At 38.7% G+C, this 19,746-nt stretch overlaps 1 protein-coding gene across 1 annotated transcript in view; it reads left to right on the top strand.

Annotated features, from left to right (window-relative positions):
- PRMT3 (protein arginine methyltransferase 3) overlaps window positions 1-19,746 on the top strand; it is a 126,023-nt gene continuing 106,277 nt past the window's right edge. Inside the window, exons 1-8 of the mRNA XM_046686236.1 lie at window positions 1-213; window positions 414-555; window positions 2,125-2,207; window positions 3,886-3,935; window positions 4,552-4,654; window positions 11,038-11,197; window positions 12,482-12,626; window positions 16,979-17,044. Of these exons, the coding sequence (XP_046542192.1) occupies window positions 186-213; window positions 414-555; window positions 2,125-2,207; window positions 3,886-3,935; window positions 4,552-4,654; window positions 11,038-11,197; window positions 12,482-12,626; window positions 16,979-17,044 (777 nt within the window). The 5' untranslated portion in view covers window positions 1-185. The remainder of the gene's footprint in view (window positions 214-413; window positions 556-2,124; window positions 2,208-3,885; window positions 3,936-4,551; window positions 4,655-11,037; window positions 11,198-12,481; window positions 12,627-16,978; window positions 17,045-19,746) is intronic.

The raw sequence follows: 19,746 nt of genomic DNA, 5'->3' as shown, positions 1-19,746 counted from the left end.
TCTCAGGCGCCGGCGGGCGCGCTCTCGCGTTCCCAGCGTCGGAGGCCTTCCCCACCCCCCGCCCTGCCGCGCGCTCCCGGCTGCGCTCGTCCCCGCGGCCCAGAGAGCCCGGCGGCGGCTGCGCGCGCGAACCTGCCCGGCACGGTCCCCGCCCCCAGACACACCGGCTCCCGGGCACCACGGCCATGTGCTCGCTGGCGTCGGGTGCTCGCGGTGGGTACCCCCAGACCCTGCAGCACGGCTGGCCCAGCCCCGGCTCGCGCCGCCGGGGGGCCGCGGACAGGCCGCCCTCCTCCTGCGCCCCCGGGACGCGGAGCCGGGCGGTGGGCCCCGCGGGACGGCGGGGGGAGCTGGGAGGGCGGCGGCGGGTGGGCGCCCGGGTCGAGGCCTCGCTGACCGTGTGCATGTGCTAGGCGGCCGGGGTGCCGAGGAGGAGGACGAGGACCTGCCCGCGCTGTCCGACAGCGGCGACGAGGCCGCCTGGGAGGACGAGGACGGGGACGAGGCTGGCCTCCCCCACGACAAGCGGCAGACCCCCTGCCTGTTCTGTGACAGGTTCGTTAGCCCGCCGTAGCGCCGCGCGCTCAGGAGTCGCCCGAGCGGCTGTCCCCGAAGCCCGGGCCCCGCGCTCGGAGGGAGGAGCCCCGGTCACCGGGGGAGGGGCCGTGCGCTGACGCCCGGCGATGCCACCTCTCTTCCGCGGGCCTCAGTCTCCCCTCGTGTAAAATGAGAGGGCTTTGGACCACTCCTGGTTGTGCACCTTTGTCACCTGAGACACTTAAAAACACAGATGCTAAGCTCTGCCCCTCAGTCCTTACAAATCAGGGATGGCGTCCAGGAATCTTCTCTTTTTGTAAAGATGCTCCCGCTCTCAGAGGTGATTGCAGTGAGTCACGAGTTTGGGAGTCCCTAAACTGGGTAATCCCTCGGGACCCCTCCAGCTTTAGCATTCCGTGACTCTGACAAGCAGGGGGCTTCTCAGGTGTAAGGTTTCCTTGTGAGCCGTTTAAAGGATCACTTTCCTAGCTAGGGGCTCCCCACCTGTTGAAGGGAAGGAATTGATAAGCTTAGGGAAAAAGCGACTGCGATATCAATAGCGTGTTCAGGTCACAGACCTTGTTCCAGGTTTGTCTTAATATCCAAATCCGTGTTCTTTCCACTTAAAATTCTGCCTCTTCATCTCAACAAGCCTTGACGTTCGTTGGCCGCTGTCCTGGGCTCGTGGGCATGAAAGAGGCCTGCTTAGCATTGACCAGTGTTGCTTTACGAAACTTTTTCCAGTTTCCCATGAATCTAGGCCTGGTGCTGACTGGTGGTGTGTCAGCTCCTCTTGATTGGGCGTTGCTCTCACGCGTATCCTCCTCTGGTTAGATGTAGAGCATCTGCATGTACTCTAGTCATAAAATAATATTTATTGAGTGTCAGGGGCATACTTCTTTATGACAGGCTGCATAAATACTGCAAAAATAACCTGTCTGGGTAAACATTTGTTGAAAGCTAACTGCGTGTATGTGCCAGGCATATAGAAGAGGGGTGCGGCTTCTCTGCTGGGTATTGCTATCTTATATGTCCCTCAGCTTTGCAGGTCACATAATAAAGAGGCTTGGTCCTCACAATGTCTGTAATGCAGAAACTTTGGGAACACTGCAAGATCACTTTTGAAATATGGCACTTTGGGAATATGCCAGCTGTAAAATTACGTTTGATGCTTTATTTCTAAAAGCAGTTTCAGCTGTGCCAGTTCAGAGCCTTTGAAAGCAGTGTTGATCCTTAGAGGACAGAAAAATTTTGTGTGGGGAATTTTCATGTCTTGAGGGAAACAGAATGTACCAAAAGGAGTTCTCTTTCTTAAAAGCCTTTTGATAAATTCCTTGCTATCATTTGGCAAATAAGTTAACTTCAGCATTTAAAGGGTAGTTAGTTTTAGGTGTAAATGGAACTCAGAGATATCAATTCCCTTGAGAAGTTCTGGGTTCCTCTCGTTTACAGGCATGTTTGTTTTTTTCTTAATTGGAAATAAAACTAGAAAGCAGCAGAGTAGGGGGGGAAGTGTATGTTTAACATGGCATCAGTATTTAGACTTCTTGGGGGACTATTCCATGAAGATGTTTCTTGATTTTTCAGGTTGTTTACGTCTGCTGAAGAAACATTTTCACACTGTAAGTCTGAACATCAATTTAATATTGATAACATGGTCTGTAAACATGGTGAGTACTTTTTAGAGCGAAGAAAATTTTAGTTGTGAAATTTAAGTTTAAACTTTATATTTTTCCAGACCTTTCCTTTTCTATACAAGTCCAATATAATGAAACATATAGCAACAATGTGTCTTAAGACAGTGGAGTTTTTTGGACAAGTGGCCTTTAAGGAGAGATTAATTATATTCTTCTAGATAAGGTTTACTGTATTAAAGCTTATATAGGCTTCACAACTTAAAAGGGGAAAAAAAAACCCTTGGCATGTGATTGCATTTTTATCATATTAGAATTAAAGAGATCAAGAAAGTAGATTAGAATTAGAGCAAGGTTAGAGGTGGACTTTGGAAAAGGAGGTGGGTCATTATGAAAAAAGTCAACTCATCAGGCAAAACATAACGTGAACTTCAAGGCATACAAGGTTGAGTTTGATAAGGAGTTTGGTAAGAGAATATGTAGAACGGAGTGATGAAGTTAGGGTGGTAAGCAGAATATTTAGATGATTCTTTTGAGTCTTGCATTTAAACATACTTACCTTACGATTAAAGCCTTCCACTTCTTTAAATGAATAGAGAAGAGCTGCACTATTCCACTCAAATTGACTAAATACAGAATTGGTTTTTTGCTCCATGTATTTACTAACAACTAGAAAAGACATTAGGTAAACGTAACATAATGTTTATAGATCATAAATTTAACTGCAACTACTTTTATAAGACATGAATAACTTAGTCTCATTGTTTTTTTTCATGTTTCTAATGTGCATTTTTAAAGATTTTATTTTTTTCCTTTTTCTCCCCAAAGCCCCCCAGTACGTAGTTGTATAGTCTTCATTGTGGGTCCTTCTAGTTGTGGCATGTGGGACGCTGCCTCAGCATGGTTTGATGAGCAGTGCCATGTCCACGCCCAGGATTGGAACCAACAAAACACTGGGCCGCCTGCAGCGGAGCGCGCGAACTTAACCACTCAGCCACAGGGCCAGCCCCTCTAATGTGCATTTTTAAACTGAATTGGAATCATACTTTAAATATAATTGTGTATTTTTTTCATTTATAAAATAGGAGGTTTTCTATGCTATTGTGCATATAAAACATTTTGTGTGTGCTGCTCTGTTCCTCATAACAACATTTCTCGCAACAAATAATAACCAGGTGGTGAGATATGCTGTTGTTTCCCTTGCTGCTTCATTTCTGGAAGGATGAGGACCGGATAACAAGCCTCATTATTTTTTAATTTGCACTATTTAACTTAATGAAAAGCTAGTACGTTTTGTATGCTCCATGTCCTGGCAAAATTATAATTTGGTAGGCACCATAAAAATTGGGGGTTTAGAAACTTTCGGCTCTAAAATCAACTGCCACATACTTGGTAAAATCCAAGACCTGATTTTCCTGATTTGTATTGCTCTGGCAGATGAGGAGGAGAATTCTAAAAATTAATTTCTCATTTTTCAGAAAGGCAAGAAAAGCATTTAAAAATTTGTCATCTCTGGCTGTTTCTAAATTAAAATATTCAGAAGTATCAAAGTTACTGTTTGTCATTCTTAATAATAAATTCAAAATATTATAAGTGGTAGGTATAGGGCAGAAATATTTTATTGTTTAACCAGAGAAGCATCTATAGAGCAGGCCAATTAAACAAAACTTACGTTATGTTAAAATAGGTAAACTATCCTTTTTTTCCTCTTTAGGACTTGAATTTTATGGATACATTAAACTAATAAATTTTATTAGACTTAAGGTAAGTTGGTAGCTTAATTTATAATTTTGTTTCAAAACTAAAGAAATACCGCGGTGACTATCAATGTGCTGATTTTTAAAAGAGCATGAGGAGCTGCTATAGAGGGAACTTATAAATTTGGCACTCGTATTGTGGGAATCACGGACGTTAGGAGCTAGCACAACAAACAGCGCCAAGTAAATGGACACACAATACTTAAGTGTTGTTTTTAATTGCGTCTAAGAGAATAATCAGTGTTATGTGAAAATGTAATTCAGTGCCAGATAAAGGGAAATACTGATAGTATTTCTGTAAAATCAGAAGTAATTTCTAGTGTGATTTTTTTAAGTACCTTGGGTGTTCTTTTTTCTATTCTATTCAAATGATGTATATATTTCCATTTCCCCCAAAGCCAAACAATATAAAACTGCATTGAAGCCATTAATTAAAGCACTTGTCCAATCAAGTTAATGAAATGACAGGTGAACATAGACTCCTTAAATAAAGATTTTGCATAATCTAGACATGATTTTGTGTAATATATACATGATTTCATCTGTTTAATTTTCCTAGTTTTTGCTAGGGAGATTTTGTGATTATATGCAATGAAAAAACATGCAATTAATTTTATATCCAGAATCCTACGGTTGAGTATATGAATTCCATATACAACCCAGTGCCTTGGGAGAAAGAAGAGTATTTGAAGCCAGTGTTAGAAGATGACCTTTTACTTCAATTTGGTAAGATGAGCTTACTGTATCTACTTTAATGTAGAGTCATTTATTATGGCAAAATAGTGGTTAGATGTTCTAGGAACATTTATCTCGTTAATTCTCTAAAGATCTCATCAGGTAGTTGGTTTCAATAGGAAAGTCAAGTCACTTAAGAACTGCTAGTCACACTAAGTCACGAGGGAGGAATTTGGGAATAGGAGCTCCTTTAAACATTGTGTACAAGACATTCTGAAACATAGGGGGACTGCAGAGAATAATTTTTAGTTGTTAGATTGATTTTCAGTCTAATTAGAATTGACTAAATTTTTGATTTAGCTAGTTTAAAATTTTTTAATCAGTAGATTAAAAATTATTAAATCAGTAGATTTAATAATATTTAATAGATTTAAGTAGATTTAATAATATTTGCTGCTTTTATCTCATGTATTCAGATTGGATAAGTGACTTTTCTTAAGACATCTAATTTACTGAGATTTTGGTTTGATGTGGCTCAGATTTAACTCAGACTTCCATGAGCTCACCCCGTACACTAACTTACGTCTCCCTTTTGGCAGGATCACTCTCATTCCTTGACTGTAGCTTTCTTCCTTAGTTACTTGCTCTGTGCTTTGGTTCATTTCTTATTGAACAGGGATCTTGTGAAAATTCTCTTGGCCTTTTATAGATACTTTATAGGTCTGATTTATTGGAGTTAAGTGATTTATTTATTTTTTTAATTTATACTTCCTTTCATGTTTCTAGTGCCAGTGGGGTGAAATAGAGGGTTTGCTGTCTTCAGATCAACAAGACCATTCTGAACAGACACTTTCACAGACAGTAGTTTGACAGCGTGTATTTGAGCAGGTCTTTGATTAGCAGGAACTGTGGAAAACCACTCATTTCCTTGAGAAGTGCCATCATTAAGTTGTGTGGCGGTGTGATGCAGTACAGTAGTGAGAACCTTAATGTGGGCTTCAGGGGCTGTGTGACCTTGGGCAAAGCACTTAAGCTTTCTGGTTTTAAGTCTTCATTTATAAAGTGAGGAATTGGGGCCAGATTTCTGAGATTCTTTGTAGCTCTAAAATTTGATGAGTCCCAGGTTGATTCTTTCCCGTTTTTACCACTTCTCTTTAATCTCATGTCTCCTCAGAGTGACCAAAGTGGTCTCTTTGATAAATGACAGAGGGCCCACGGGTGTTCTTTATGACTTCCTCAATTCAAAATCATTTATTAAACACAGGTTGAAAGTAGGATGTTAAATGCTTTAGGACATGAAGAAAGGAATGTCACAATGCTTCCCATAGAAAGCCCACAGTATAGTAATAGGAGTGTTTTTTTTTTAAACGTCTATTCTGTATTAGAAGGTCAAATATGATGAGTTTTGTGAGAAGTAGAAAGGCAGTGCAGTTCAGAAGAGGAGGAGATTACTCAGATCAACAGATACTGAGTGCTGTGTGCTGGTCACTGTGGGTACAGGTCAGTATTGAACTCGAGCTCTCCTAGGGTATATCAACTTAATTTCTTTCAGCCTTAATTTTAATTTTCAAAAAGGTGATAATGACATCTACATTCTAACATTGTTGCAAAGGTAATACGTATTAGCATAGTAGCTGTCAGAGGGTGAGTGCTTAGAAAGGAGAACTTTTTGTCCTTGGTAAATATATAGGTTCCAGAGGAGTTTAGGTGAAGAAGTAGTGACTGAGATCGGGGACAGGTAAAGAGGCCTAGTAAAGGAGGTGGAACTGGGCCTGCACTGCCCACATTCTCTCAGTCTGTACCCCTGGCCATTCGTGGGGAGAGATGGAGGAGGAGGTCATCATTCTCCTGGCTCCAGGCCTGGTTACTGACCATTTCACCTCCACTGTCGTTCAGTAAATGTTTATTGAGCATCTGCTAAGTGTTCGGCATTGAGGATATGAAGATGACTAAACACTGTTTCAGTCCTTCACTAAAGGCAGATGACTAAGAAAGTAGGCAATGAAGTACAGTATAAGGAGGAAAAAGTGATTTTATGATGGAGAAACCTGGTAAACACTACCTTAGCCAGGTAATCAAGGTCAACATCATCAGCGATAGGCCACGTTAATAGTATGTACCTTTGAGACGATGTGATGGGAAGGGCACTTTAGCTCTGTGGTCTTCCTCCCAAAACACATAACCTCAGTCTAACGGTGGAAAACATCACACACAAAGTGAGGGACATTCTACAAGCTACCTGACCAGTGCCCCTCAAACTAAGATTACCAAAAACAAGGCCTGAGAAACTGTCATAGCCAAGAGGGGCTTAAGGAGACATGACTACTAAATGAATTGTGATATCATGGGTGGGATCTTGGAACAGAAGGGGGACATGAGGCACAAATTAATGAAATCTGAGTGAGTAAAATGGAGTTTGGTTAAGTTTTTTAGAAAGTATGGTATAATATTTGGAATATATTCCATGAAGGGTTACTATCCTTTTATACATAAAGAAGTCTTAAAAATTGAAGGAGAAAGGATTGAATACATGTTAGAACAATGGGGAAAAATACCTGGTTAGACAGTTCACCCAAAAGGGTATAAAAATAGCCCAAGGCCAAAGTACCATTTCTCACCTGTCAGACTGGGAAAACTTTTTTAAACATGACAACACGTTTTGTTGAGAGGCTCTGGAGAGACAGCCACTGTCATACAGTGCTAGTAGAATGCATATTTGGCAACACCTCAACAAAACTGTATATACACCTACTTTTTAACCCAGCAGTCTCACTCATAAGAATCTGTCTTGAAGATACACCTCCAGTATTCTGAAAATACATATACACAAGGTTATTCGTTGCAGTGTTGTTATTTTGAAATATCGAAAACAACCGAAGTGCCCCTTCATAGGAGAGTAGTTGAATAAGCTATGGTCCATCCACACGGTGGTCTACACCTATTAAAAACAGTGAGGATGATCTCTGAACTGATACAGAGTGATATCCAGGGCATACTGTTAAACAAAAAAAGGCAAAGCTCAAAAGAATATCTGTTGTATGATACTCCTCATGTAAGAAAGAAAGGGATTTGAGAAAATGCCTGTGTGCTCATTTGTGCAGAAGAAATACAGGAAGGACAAACTAGAAACTAAAGAGATTCCTGCTTACTGGCATTAGTGGGACCAGGAAGAAAAGAAGAGCACAGTGGAATGAGGTAGCAGCAATAAGAGGGAGTGACCCTTCTCGGAGTATATATCCTTTTGTCTAGCTCCAACTCTTAGCGCTATAATAATGTTTCTCATGGTCTTCATATAATCAAAAAAATCAACAGTTGAAACAACCAGGATGTGTGTGAGGGCAGTGGTACAGAATGGAATACAAAAACTAACAAATGAACTTAAGCATGTGACAAAGAAATAGTGTAACCACACTGAAGAGGGTGGGGAGGAAGAGAACTACCTGAGTAAGTGGAATATGACTGGATTTTGTGCTGAGGCCACAGATAAAAAGAACTGCATAAATGCTGTAATCTAGAAAGGAAAGGTGTTTTCTTGCAGGGTGTGAATTAGCAATTCTGACACTTCTTTTGTGTATACTAGAATTGAACAAGTAAAGGTATTATGGATAGTAGGAGCCAGGTTTCTCTCTGTTGGAGGAGGTTTCAGATCGGGAAATGGGGAAAGATGAAATGAGTCCTGTGGTGATAGATTGGAATCAGTATAAATTCACAGTTCTTAATTTATGCACAGATGGATGGATACAGAAATACAGATGTGTGCATGTGTGGGTTAGTGTACATACAGGTATTTCCTAGCTCTGTTTGCTGAGAGGCCTAGAAAAACCCCAGTAGCAGTGAGCATCCCTAGTGCCCAGATCTCGATCTATAGCACCATTCTGCAATAAAAGGAAGCAAGGCCTCTCAGACAGGTGCATTCTATGGATGGGGCAGGGAAGATACGAGAGGAGTCTGGGACATCTTGTGCCGGAAAATAAGGAAGTACTTGAACAGGTGGAGGAGGACGGGACTTAGCAAAAGAACACTGGCGCCCACCTGAAGGAGCTCCTTGTGGCCACCGCTGGGATAATTTGAGCAACACAGAAGATGGTAGTATTGGTTTTTAACCCACGGGATTAAATAAATATCCATGAGTCCACACTGACAGAAATAATCAACCAAATAAATAAGTGGAGAAGGAGCAGCTCACCTTAGAGTAGAATTCCTGTTAATAGATGTTGAAAAAGAGAGAATTAGAAAATCAGCAGTAGGCAAACACCACAGTAATAACTTGCAGAAAAGACCCACCAATGGATGCTAAGATTAGCAGGCAAAAATTTAGGGTGAAACGGGATTTGCATAGTTCAGACTCTCTCTTCCTAGAAATTTATTAACTACAAAGGAGATGTTCCCTTTTCAGTGGAGAAATCCAGCAGACACCACCACAGCCAAAATCAGTGGTGATGAGGTGTATTGACACCACGAGCCCCTTGGTATAATGCACTGAGGACACAACATTTTTTCTCTGCTATTCTTGCCAAAAACGTATAATTTCATTCCAAACGTGAAAAAACATCAGAAAAACCCAGGTTGAGAGACATTCTAAAAATAACTGATCAATACTTTACCAAAGTGTCAAGATAGAGTTACTGGGTGCAGTATGCTATAAAGAATCAGCTCAAGGTGCTGAATATTTTTGTTCAGATCTTTTATGTCTCTTGGGTTTTTTTAAATCTAGTTCTTTCAGTTGTTGATAGGAGTTTATTTAAATCTCTGACTGTGGTTGAAGGATTGTCTGGTTTTGCCTTTAATTCTGTCAGGTTTTGCTTCGTGTGTTTTGGAGCTCTTCTGTGAGGTTTGTTCATAATTGTTATGTCTTTCTGATAAATTGCCCATCTTTTGTGGTAGTTCTCAGCTGCCAAAATGAAGTGTCGGGGTGATTTGAGCCTCCTGAGATGGAATGCAGATGTGGAAATTCCTCTTCCTGGATGTGGTTTAGGATTCTAAATTGGACTGTTTGGATAAATTACACTTGCGAATCTGAATGTTTACTGAATCCTTTCTCCTTTTCAAATCTATACATTTCACCTTTAGTATATGATTATCTACATATTAATCCTAAAGGTTTTCATTCTAACTTTTATTACAGCAGAAAGCAAAACAGAGAAACCAATTTCCTTCTTCAGTTATAATCCATAACTTAAACTAACAATGTGGTTTGCAAACGGTTTGAAGAATTTTGGGGAAAACAAGATACACAATGATAGAGTAGGAAGTAGAAACTATGGTACACCATCCTTAAATAGTTTGGAAATATTTTGTTGTTCTCATTAATTTTTGGTGAATTAAGTAGTGACTGAATCTATAGTTTTAAAATGACTTAGTATTCTGCAAGACTGGCTAGAGGTTAGTGGTGCCCTGCCGTGCTTTTTTAACAGGAAGTTCAACTTAGGCTCTAGTCTCTAAGTTATTATGTTATCATGTATTTGTTAAGCTTAGTTGTTTTGTCCCAACTCTAGTGTCACAACTAAAAACTGAATGGGAAACAAAAAAAGCCATATTTCCCCAGTGTGTTTACTGAGGAGAAAATAAAATAGCTGCATAGTTTTTGTTGCTTTAAATTGATCCGAACGTTAATTAGACTGGTAAATGTGTGTTCAGATTTTGTAAAACTCGCTAACTCCATATATTAACTTGCTTTTGCAGAATTCTACAGCAGAAGTTAAAAAGATTTATATATAGTGAAATTAAATTTAAATCAAGAGTTTTTAATAATATTAGGAATTAGGATGTTTAATGATGTCAGCAGTAAGATGTTGATGTATAGATTGCGCTCCTCCTACCCAGGATGAAAAAGTTATTGAATGTATGGAATTCTCTATCTGCACACTCTCATTACAGAATATGTCATTTAGTACCTCTTATTCTACAGATGAGGACCCGAGGCTGAGAGGCGGCCTCGTGTAGTGGCAGGAACATGGGCTAGGAAGGCGGGCAGGGGTTTGAGGCTTACTTCCTTCATTACACAGCTCTGTGACTTTGGGGTAGTCAGTTAATTTCTCTGAAATTTATTTTTCCCGTGCCTTGAAATGGGCATAAATAGGTTTGTTTTGAGGATGAAATGAGATGTATTGAAAAGTACCTGATGATCAATAAATATGAGGGTTTTTTCTTCCACTTCTTTGTTTCTTCCTGGGTTTGGTTGCTGAGATTCTGCTTTTCTAATGCTTATATATGTGTTCAATTTAGCCAGCTAATGAAAAAAGACTAACAGCATGCTCTTTAGATTCAAATGGAAACACTTTGGCTAGTAAATATTTATTTAATTAAAAGTACTTTTACTAATTTTTCTCAGTTTGTCGCATAATAGGCTCTTAGTATATATTTATTCCTAATATATTTATATGTACTTCATTGTTATAAGATGGCCTGATAATTATGTCCATTTATTTCTTTAGATGTAGAAGATCTTTATGAAGCGGTGTCAGTCCCACTCTCATACCCCAATGGACTCAGTGAAAATACATCTGTTGTTGAAAGATTGAAGCATATGGAAGCCAGGGCTCTGTCTGCCGAAGCTGCATTAGCTAGAGCACGTGAGGATCTGCAAAAAATGAAGTAATTTATCAATCTTAGAGAAAATTAATTGTTTAGATCCCTAAAATAATACGACTAATAACAAGGTAGAATATGGGCAACATTTCATATACTGGAAAGCACATTGTAGATATTTAATTTTAGTAATACTAAAGATACATGACATTTTTATATGTTGTGGATATAGTCAATTAACATAAAATTCTGTAGTTTTACCTGTTCTCATAGACTTCTTTATAATTATTTCTGTACTAATGGCAATTGCTCTGGGGAGTGTTGTTGTCTTGAGTGCTTTTGTTCTTTGATATGCTTTCCTTTGAATTACCCTGTTTCTAGTAGATTTCTCCATTTTACTTAGGTTTGGGGAAAATACAGAGTTGAAAGTTGGTTTTTAAAGGATCAAAATATAATTACAATGTCGTATTTAATCAGAAAACTAGATACATTGGACTGTTTTCTCCTGTAGGTAAATTAGTGTTCTGCTGGCTTAGTACTTCTCAGAATTTATGTGCTTACGAACCACCTGGGGATCTTGTTAAAGTGGGTTCTGATTCAGGAGGTCTGGAGCAGGGCCTGAGGTTCTGCATTTCTGCCAGCTATACCTCCAGCTTTGCCTGTTGGATTTGTAAGTTGATTGCTGTTGCCTGAGTATCCACTTGATGGTTTGCCAGAATGTCCAGCAGGAAAGATAGTATAGCTGATTGTAGGTCCCCTTCCCTGTTTCTGAGATTTTATGCTGGCTAACCTAGTAACCAACAACAGCTCTGCTATCTGCCTCTTTGCACTTCTCCCCCATGCACAGCTAATAGATTCTTAATGTGTCGTGATCAGAGAGGGAACTGAATTTTAGAGCTGGAGTGGATGCTGTTGGTGTATGTAAATAATTCTCAATTTGGGTCCTCTTTCTGCTCATATAATGCTTCCATGAGGTAATATGGTTTTAAAGAATATTAATGGCATTGAAATATACTACATTGATTCACGGCTAAAATAAGATTTTGGAGCAATAGAAATAATAAAGCTGAATAAATGTAATGTGCTTATTTTGTTCAGTTGCAAGCTGTAAACACCTGTAATCTGTGGTGGGCAGTGCTTTCGCGGTTGCAGGAGGAGTGCTTACAGCTGGCTTTGAATATACCATTGCTTAAGATCCAGCAGGGGGAGCTTTCAGTTGCTTAAGATAGCGTGTGATTTAGAAGGCTCATCACACTCCACTCCCTCCCCCTTCTCTTCCTCAACCTCTAGCCTTTCCTGTTTTCATGGTCCAATAAACCTGTCTCAAGGTGTATTTCAAATTGATTACAGACAATTTGCTCAGGATTTTGTGATGAACGCAGACGTCAGAACCTGCTCGTCATCTACTACTGCCATTGCAGGCCTCCAGGAGGATGAGGATGGTGTTTATTTCAGCTCATACGGGCATTATGGGATACATGAAGAAATGCTAAAGGTTAGAGAAGAGCACAAAGGCACCAAATCTGTCCTAAAGGAAAAATAGAGTAAAACAGGTTCTTGATACTTATGCTGTAGGAGAACTGCTTTTTTATGAGGACTGCTTTTTAAATCTCTTTAGTACTTGATAGCTCATCTTATGTTGAAAAGATTACAGAAGCATCAAAGTCATTGTAAATTCCATTTGATATCATTATTAATCTTTATTATGAAATTACTTTTTGCTTGAAATAGAACATTGGAGAAAACAACTGATGAGTTTAGTCTTCTCAAGAGCAACGGTTAATAGGAACAAATAAATTATATATTTGCCTTTAATGTACAAAGGAAATGATTAATTTTAGTGTTTTAAATAGCAATACTGACTTGAGTGTGGGCAAATAATTCTTTGGTACAAGTTTAATTATAAATAATTCTCAAAATTGTTATGGCATAATATTTTTACGTTTGAAATCATTGATGTATAGAGGAATTTCCTAAATTGGTCGAGTCATATGTTTAAATTTGGTTTTAATTTTTGGAATGAGAATGTTTATATGAACTACAAGTAGATTTCTAGCTATACCCAGTATTTAAACATTTTATCGTGTATTATATTGTATATTATAAAATAGCAAAATGTAATTTTTTAACTGAGTAAAACTGAAAGTATGTAACTAGAGTGAAACAAATGCTGCGATATAACAATTATTGAAAATTTTAGATGTTTATGAATTTTAGATGCCACTGCCTTTTCTTCTCTTGAAACCCACCAACAAAAACTTCCTTCCTAAATCCTTCCTCAAAAGATTGTTTTATTTTGTGGAAGCCCGAAGATTATGTTCCCCTGAAACATGTGCATTGAAAATACCCAGGGATATTTAATAACATGTATGTATTTTATTGAGTCAGTTTTGCAGGATCACGGGGTGGAGGTTTGCTAATTAATAGTGATTGTCTTTACTTGGGGCCTTTTAAAGCAATGTCATGTCATTTCTTTACTAATGACATGTCATGGTTGTGCTTTTTCTTGTCACTTGGGTAATGGCATAGCATTACAAATAACAGTTATCTTATTATAAGTAATAAGTTATTTTAAGCCCAGGGTGAATTTGTTTAAAGGAAATTGACTTACTCTATTTTCTTTGTTAAAATTAATTTTATTGTGTCTAGAATATTTTCTTTAAAGGAGTTAATCTAAGCCTGCGTTTGTCATTTTAAATCACTCCATCAATCTAAGTGCCATGAGCCTTTACTGCCTTTGGTATGGAAATTGTGCTGGGTTTTCAGACAGATAAGCTGACTGAGACTTCCAGTAAATGGTGCATGTGCGTGTCCTCACTACAGTTGTCAGGGAGATCCAGTTTGAGTACTTGTTTCCTCATCTCTGTCCTGGACACTTGCAGCTGTGTATCAGTAGCTGGAGGATCTGCACACTTGATTGGGTATTGTTAAGTCTTTGTGATGTACATGGAGATTTAACAAGTTCCAGCTTGAAGTTTCCAGTGCTCTCTCTTCCTTTTTAGAGAATCACTTAATCCTTATTAATACAATTCTCTCTGTCTTAGTTCCACTTAGCTGTTATGCAGTGTAATTACCTCCCTTTGGAAATGACTGAAGTGTTCATAGGAAATATGGACATATTCCATTCAAAAAGAACTGTGCATCCATTTTATATTTTGCTAAGTTATGTACTGTGGATGAATATGAAATGTGCCTTATATTAAGCAATATTTCTTCTGTTTCTTATCAAAACAGTTCTTAGCACACATAATGTGTTCAAGGTTGTACTACTACCAGAATCTCTCCTGATCTTTATAAATAATCTTAAATTGAGAAACCATATATATAGGACTTTTTTTTTTTTAAAAGATTGGCACCTGGGCTAACAACTATTGCCAATCTTCCTTTTTTTTTTTTAAGGATTGGCACCTGGGCTAACAACTGTGGCCAATCTTTTTTTTCTGCTTTATCTCCCCCCACCCCCCCCCCCCCCCCCCCCCGTACACAGTTGTATGTCTTAGTTGCATGTCCTTCTAGTTGTGGGATGATGTGGGAGGCTGCCTCAACGTGGCCTGACAAGCAGTGCCACGTCCGTGCCCAGGATCCGAACCCTGGGCCACCACAGCGGGATGCGCGAACTTAACCACTCGGCCATGGAGCCGGCCCCTAGGACTTATTTTAATGCTTAGAATTTTCCTTGCTTTTTTTTTTTTTTTTTTTTTGGTGAGGAAGATGGGCCCTGAGCTAACATCTGTCACCAATCTTCCTCTTTTTGCTCGAAGAAGATTGTCCCTGAGCTAACATCTGTGCCAGTCTTCCTCTACTTTGTATATGGGATGCCACCAAAGCGTAGTTTGGTGAGTGGTGTGTAGGTCCATGCCTGGGATCCGAACCTGCGAACTCCAGGCCTCTGAAGTGGAGCATATGAACTTAACCACTACGCCACTGGGCCGGCCCCTGGCCTTGCTTTTATAGGAATATTATTTGTATTTTTTGTTGCTTAGTCTCCGACATTTTAATGACACTATTTTGGCATATATTGTGATTATAATTATAAATAAAGGTAGTTCGTGATTTTATTTTTTGGAGTTAAGATGAAGATAACTTTTGTGAATTCCAGAGATAAAGTTGATAGAGGGATAGATTACACGAACTTTCAAAATCCTTTGCCACATTATCTTTCTGAAGAAGAGTCATTGTTATCTAATGTTAGAAATCTGAGATGCGTCACTCTCTTTTTTTTCTCCAAGGAAAACATTGTTCATCCGGGTGAACATTTATCACAGATCATAGTACGGTTAAATAAGTTTTCTTTACTGCATTCTCCTCATTGAATCTGCAGCTAACTCATGCATTCTGTCCACCTTCATGGGCCTGTACATTTAAAACTTACTGTTATTTATATATGTAAAATTTATAGTATATAACTGTTCTCTTGTCTTTAGTCTCATCTTGAAGTTTTTTACATTTATAAGAATAATTCCACGACAGTTTACTAATCTTAAAAGATTACCTTGCTTCTTAGTATTGGAGCTCTAATTTTATTATTCTTTTGTGTTTTTTAGTTTTAATAGGTTAGTGCAAAAGATAATTTTTAAATTTCTGTCTGTTACCTTACTTTGTATTAAAGTGTTAATCTTTTGCTAGAGTAAGTATTTTTAAATGGTTATGAAGGCTAGTCTTTTATTTGCTTGCATTTTCATGTTTAGTGGATTTTTCTTTTAAAAATTCAGTTATTAAATTGAAGCTCTGCTATGTCCAAGGCACCGTGTTTGGTGTACTCTGGATTTCCTTGCACCAGGGTGAGCCTGTGAGCAGAAGCAGGTGGACGTATAGAAGGAGCTGGGTGAGGGGCTGAAGCTGAGCCGGGCAGCAGTGCGTGGACTAGAGCAGAACTTGGCATGCTGGTGGTTAAGTTGGAGCAGAGTGAATGCCTCCTTGACTGAGGTGCACCCTTTGTAGGTTTTGTTATGTCAGCAGAAATCACTGGTTGTAGTGTAAGAAGAATATAAAAATGGTTAAAATGTAGGAAATGGTTTTTTTTTAAGACAGCTTTAAAATTAATTAGTTAATAATATGTGTAAATTTATTTAAACATTAGATTCTTTTAGGAATTTTTAAAATAACTTTCAAGGAAAGATTTAACAAGCCTGATTTAAAATTTTGTTTGTAAAGCATTTAAAAATAATTTTGTTAGAAAGCCTGGAATTAATTATGGAATTCCCCCTTTTTAGATCCAGGAATTAAGTAAAACAACTTGCCTTTTAATTTAAGACCTCCTTTATAAAAATATTTTTTTAAATCCCAGCATTGGCATAAAAATTTTTTGAGGGATATGGATTGTATAAATTTTGATCTTGTAGCATTTGGTGTAACTGCTTTCTTCCCACCTAGTGGGAAAACCAGAACCGGCATTCCTGGTCGGAGAGACTTTATCGTACTCAATTTACTCGCCGGGCAGCAGAGCCCCTTGCTGCTCGATTTGCTGTCAGTGTCTGTCTCAGCTGAGGTGATTTAAAGGGAATCAGTTCAGTTCATGAACCAGCATAAATGTTAGCATTCACTGCCCGCCTCGGTCCCAGGTCACGTGAGGCTGCAGGTGTGGAAGTCTCGTAATGGGGCTGCGGGCCTCAAATGATTTAGGCTTATAGGCTCTTAAGCATCATCTCCTACTACAGGCATTTCTACGAACAAAACAGGATTATAAGTCAGATAGGTGCTGATCAGTGACTTTCTTAGAAAAACCATACTCAGTTTGGCTTCATTTTGCGTATGTAACTATAACTTAGACATTTATCTATTTTGTTTTTTTCTCTCATATTTTAACATAGCTGTACTAAACACAATGTTTTTCTCTGTCCACCCTAGGACAAAGTACGAACAGAAAGTTACCGAGATTTCATATACCAAAACCCACACATCTTCAAAGACAAGGTGAGTAGCATGGGCTATATAGAATGATACATTTCAGTTGTGCATCATGTCCATCTTGGGCAGTAGCGGTGCTCTCTTGGGTCGTCATTGATAGCAGATGATTTGATGTCCTCTGGCTTTATTTCGTGGGAGACTTTTATGATGCTGTTCTGTGGTGCTGAGTGCTGATAACAGAAATGCTGGGTGGTGCTGTCATTCCATATGCTCTTTCTTTACATTGAGGTTCATTAATTACAGTGACATAGTTTAGTTAAGCTTGGCTTATCCAGATAATTTTCTTTAAATCATATGTTTGGTTTGCTGTGATTCCTCTGAATTTCACATGTATCAGATAAGCCCCACACCAAAGCACACTGTTTTTTTTTTTTAGATTTTATTTTTTTCCTTTTTCTCCCCAAAGCCCCCCGGTACACAGTTGTATACTCGTAGTTGTGGGTCCTTCTAGTTGTGGCATGTGGGATGCCACCTCAGCATGGTGTGATGAGCAGTGCCATGTCCGTGCCCAGGATTCAAACCGACGAAACACTGGGCCGCCTGCAGTGGAGCGTGCAAACTCAACCACTCGGCCACGGGGCTGGCCCCAAAGCACACTTTTAATTATTATTCTAGTTTCTGTTATTAGTTAAAAATTAATAATTTTAAGATGATACTGATAGGGTCAAATACTGTAAGGTTAAATTTATTTTATGTACTTTCTTTTAAGACTTCATTTATTTACCCCTTTATGAGACACTTTATGTTTTACCATTAGTCTTAATACTGCCTCAGGTTGTTTCAGAGATGATCTTTCACACTGTGTGTGTGTGTTTGAAATTTATGTTGTTTTTCCTCCCTTGTGAATTTTTTTTATTTTTTTTCTTTACTTCCTCCTCCGTTTTCTCTCTACATTAGCGTGGTTCCTTAAAAGTTCAGGTTTTCTGTTTGTTCCTCACTAGAAATTAGTCCACTAATTTGGTCAAGAATATTATCATCTCTGCCACTTACATACCTTTGCTTGGGAATTTTCCCCTACTCTTTCCACTTAAAGAACATGTATATTGATAGCTTATCATGTTTTTAATACCCCTTTCACTTCCATTTTATTTATTTTTTTATTTTGAGGAAGATTAGCCCTGAGCTAACATCTGCTGCCAATCCTCCTCTTTTTGCTGAGGAAGACTGGCCCTGAACTCACATCCATGCCCATCTTCCACTACTTTATATGTGGGACGCCTGCTACAGCATGGCTTGCCAGGTGGTGCGTAGGTCCACACGTGGGATCTGAGCCCACGGACCGAGGGCTGCTGAAGTGGAACGTGCGGACTTGACCGTTGTGCCGTCGGGCCAGCCCCCTCACCTCCATTTTGAAAGATTCTTCTCTAATTTTATTTCTTCACGTGATATTGCAGCAGTGACTATTTTAAAAAATCCGTTTTCCTGATTTTTGTATTGTTTGGAATTTAATAAAGATTGCCTTTTCGTTTTCCACATCTGCTTCCTAAGAGCATGTTTCACTTGTAACTTAGCTGACCCAGACACTTGGAGTTTATGTGGAGCTCTGCTGTCTTTTGGCTCGAGCATTACTCGTCATGAAAGGTTTATGATGGTGTGTTTCTTTGTTTTTGCTGATTCCCACTATAGACAGATAGATGATTTCATTTTTAAAATCTTAGTTTTTGTCAGTTCTTTGTACTTAGCTCTTTTGTATGCTTTTTATATGTTGTTGCAGCAGAGACTAATAATTTTTTTATGGTTAGGTTTTATATTTGCACACAAGTGCTGGAAACAATTTATTTAATATGTGTGTCTAGAAAACAGCTTTATTTCCAGTGAAGCAAGTGTGTTACTATTAAAAAGTTTGCTTTACGTTTGTAATTTGATTATGCTCATATTTTTATTTTTTCCTTAATATGTTGCATAGAAAGTAAGCACGTGCTGCTCTTGGAATCGCTAGTCCTGCCTTGATTCTTAGGAACCAGCTGTATAATAATTTTAGGCAAGTAATTAATCTCTTTGGGCCTCATCTGTAAAACGATTTTTTAAACCCTTCTTGTTTTAAAATTTTATGACTTTTGTTGTTATAAAAGCACCGTCATTGCCTTTCTTTGAGTCATCTTTTCCAAATACTTTTTGATATGAATATCATAAGAATTTGTCAGGTGAGAGTAAGTTACAAGTTTCTTTTCAATGTGCTCCAGAATAGACTTTTGTCTTATAATACATAAGAAAATACTGAAAAGGCACTTAGTAATCATAAGATTAAACATTGAGAAATTATTTACAGTCATGTGCTGCCTAACATTTCAGTCAGCGACAGACCACGTATCGGATGGTGGTCCCATAAGACTGTAATTATGAATATGTCTGTGTGTATGGAGTACATCTTACTGGGTTCATGGACCTGTACACAGTCACTTTCTGTTTCTAATTTTTTATCTGTGACAGTATTGTAGAAATGCTGTATGTATTATACATTTTCAGACAAAATACATGACCGTGGAAAACATACCATGTTTATTTTATGTTCTGTTTACTCCTCTTACTGACGAGATTAAATTTACCAGAGTCAGAAAAGGGCTTAGTAGTAAATTGGGAGTGTTTTTCCTTGGTAGTTTGCCCAAGATCTTTTCATTTAATGTATTAATGTATAATTAGTTTCGCTTGGCATTTATGGTTTCTCAAAAATACATAGTCATGCATCGCTTAACGACAAGGATATGTTC

This window comes from Equus quagga, chromosome 14, assembly GCF_021613505.1.
Source record: "Equus quagga isolate Etosha38 chromosome 14, UCLA_HA_Equagga_1.0, whole genome shotgun sequence".
NCBI classification, from domain to species: Eukaryota; Metazoa; Chordata; class Mammalia; order Perissodactyla; family Equidae; genus Equus; species Equus quagga.
This window is presented reverse-complemented; position numbering and strand designations above follow the sequence as displayed.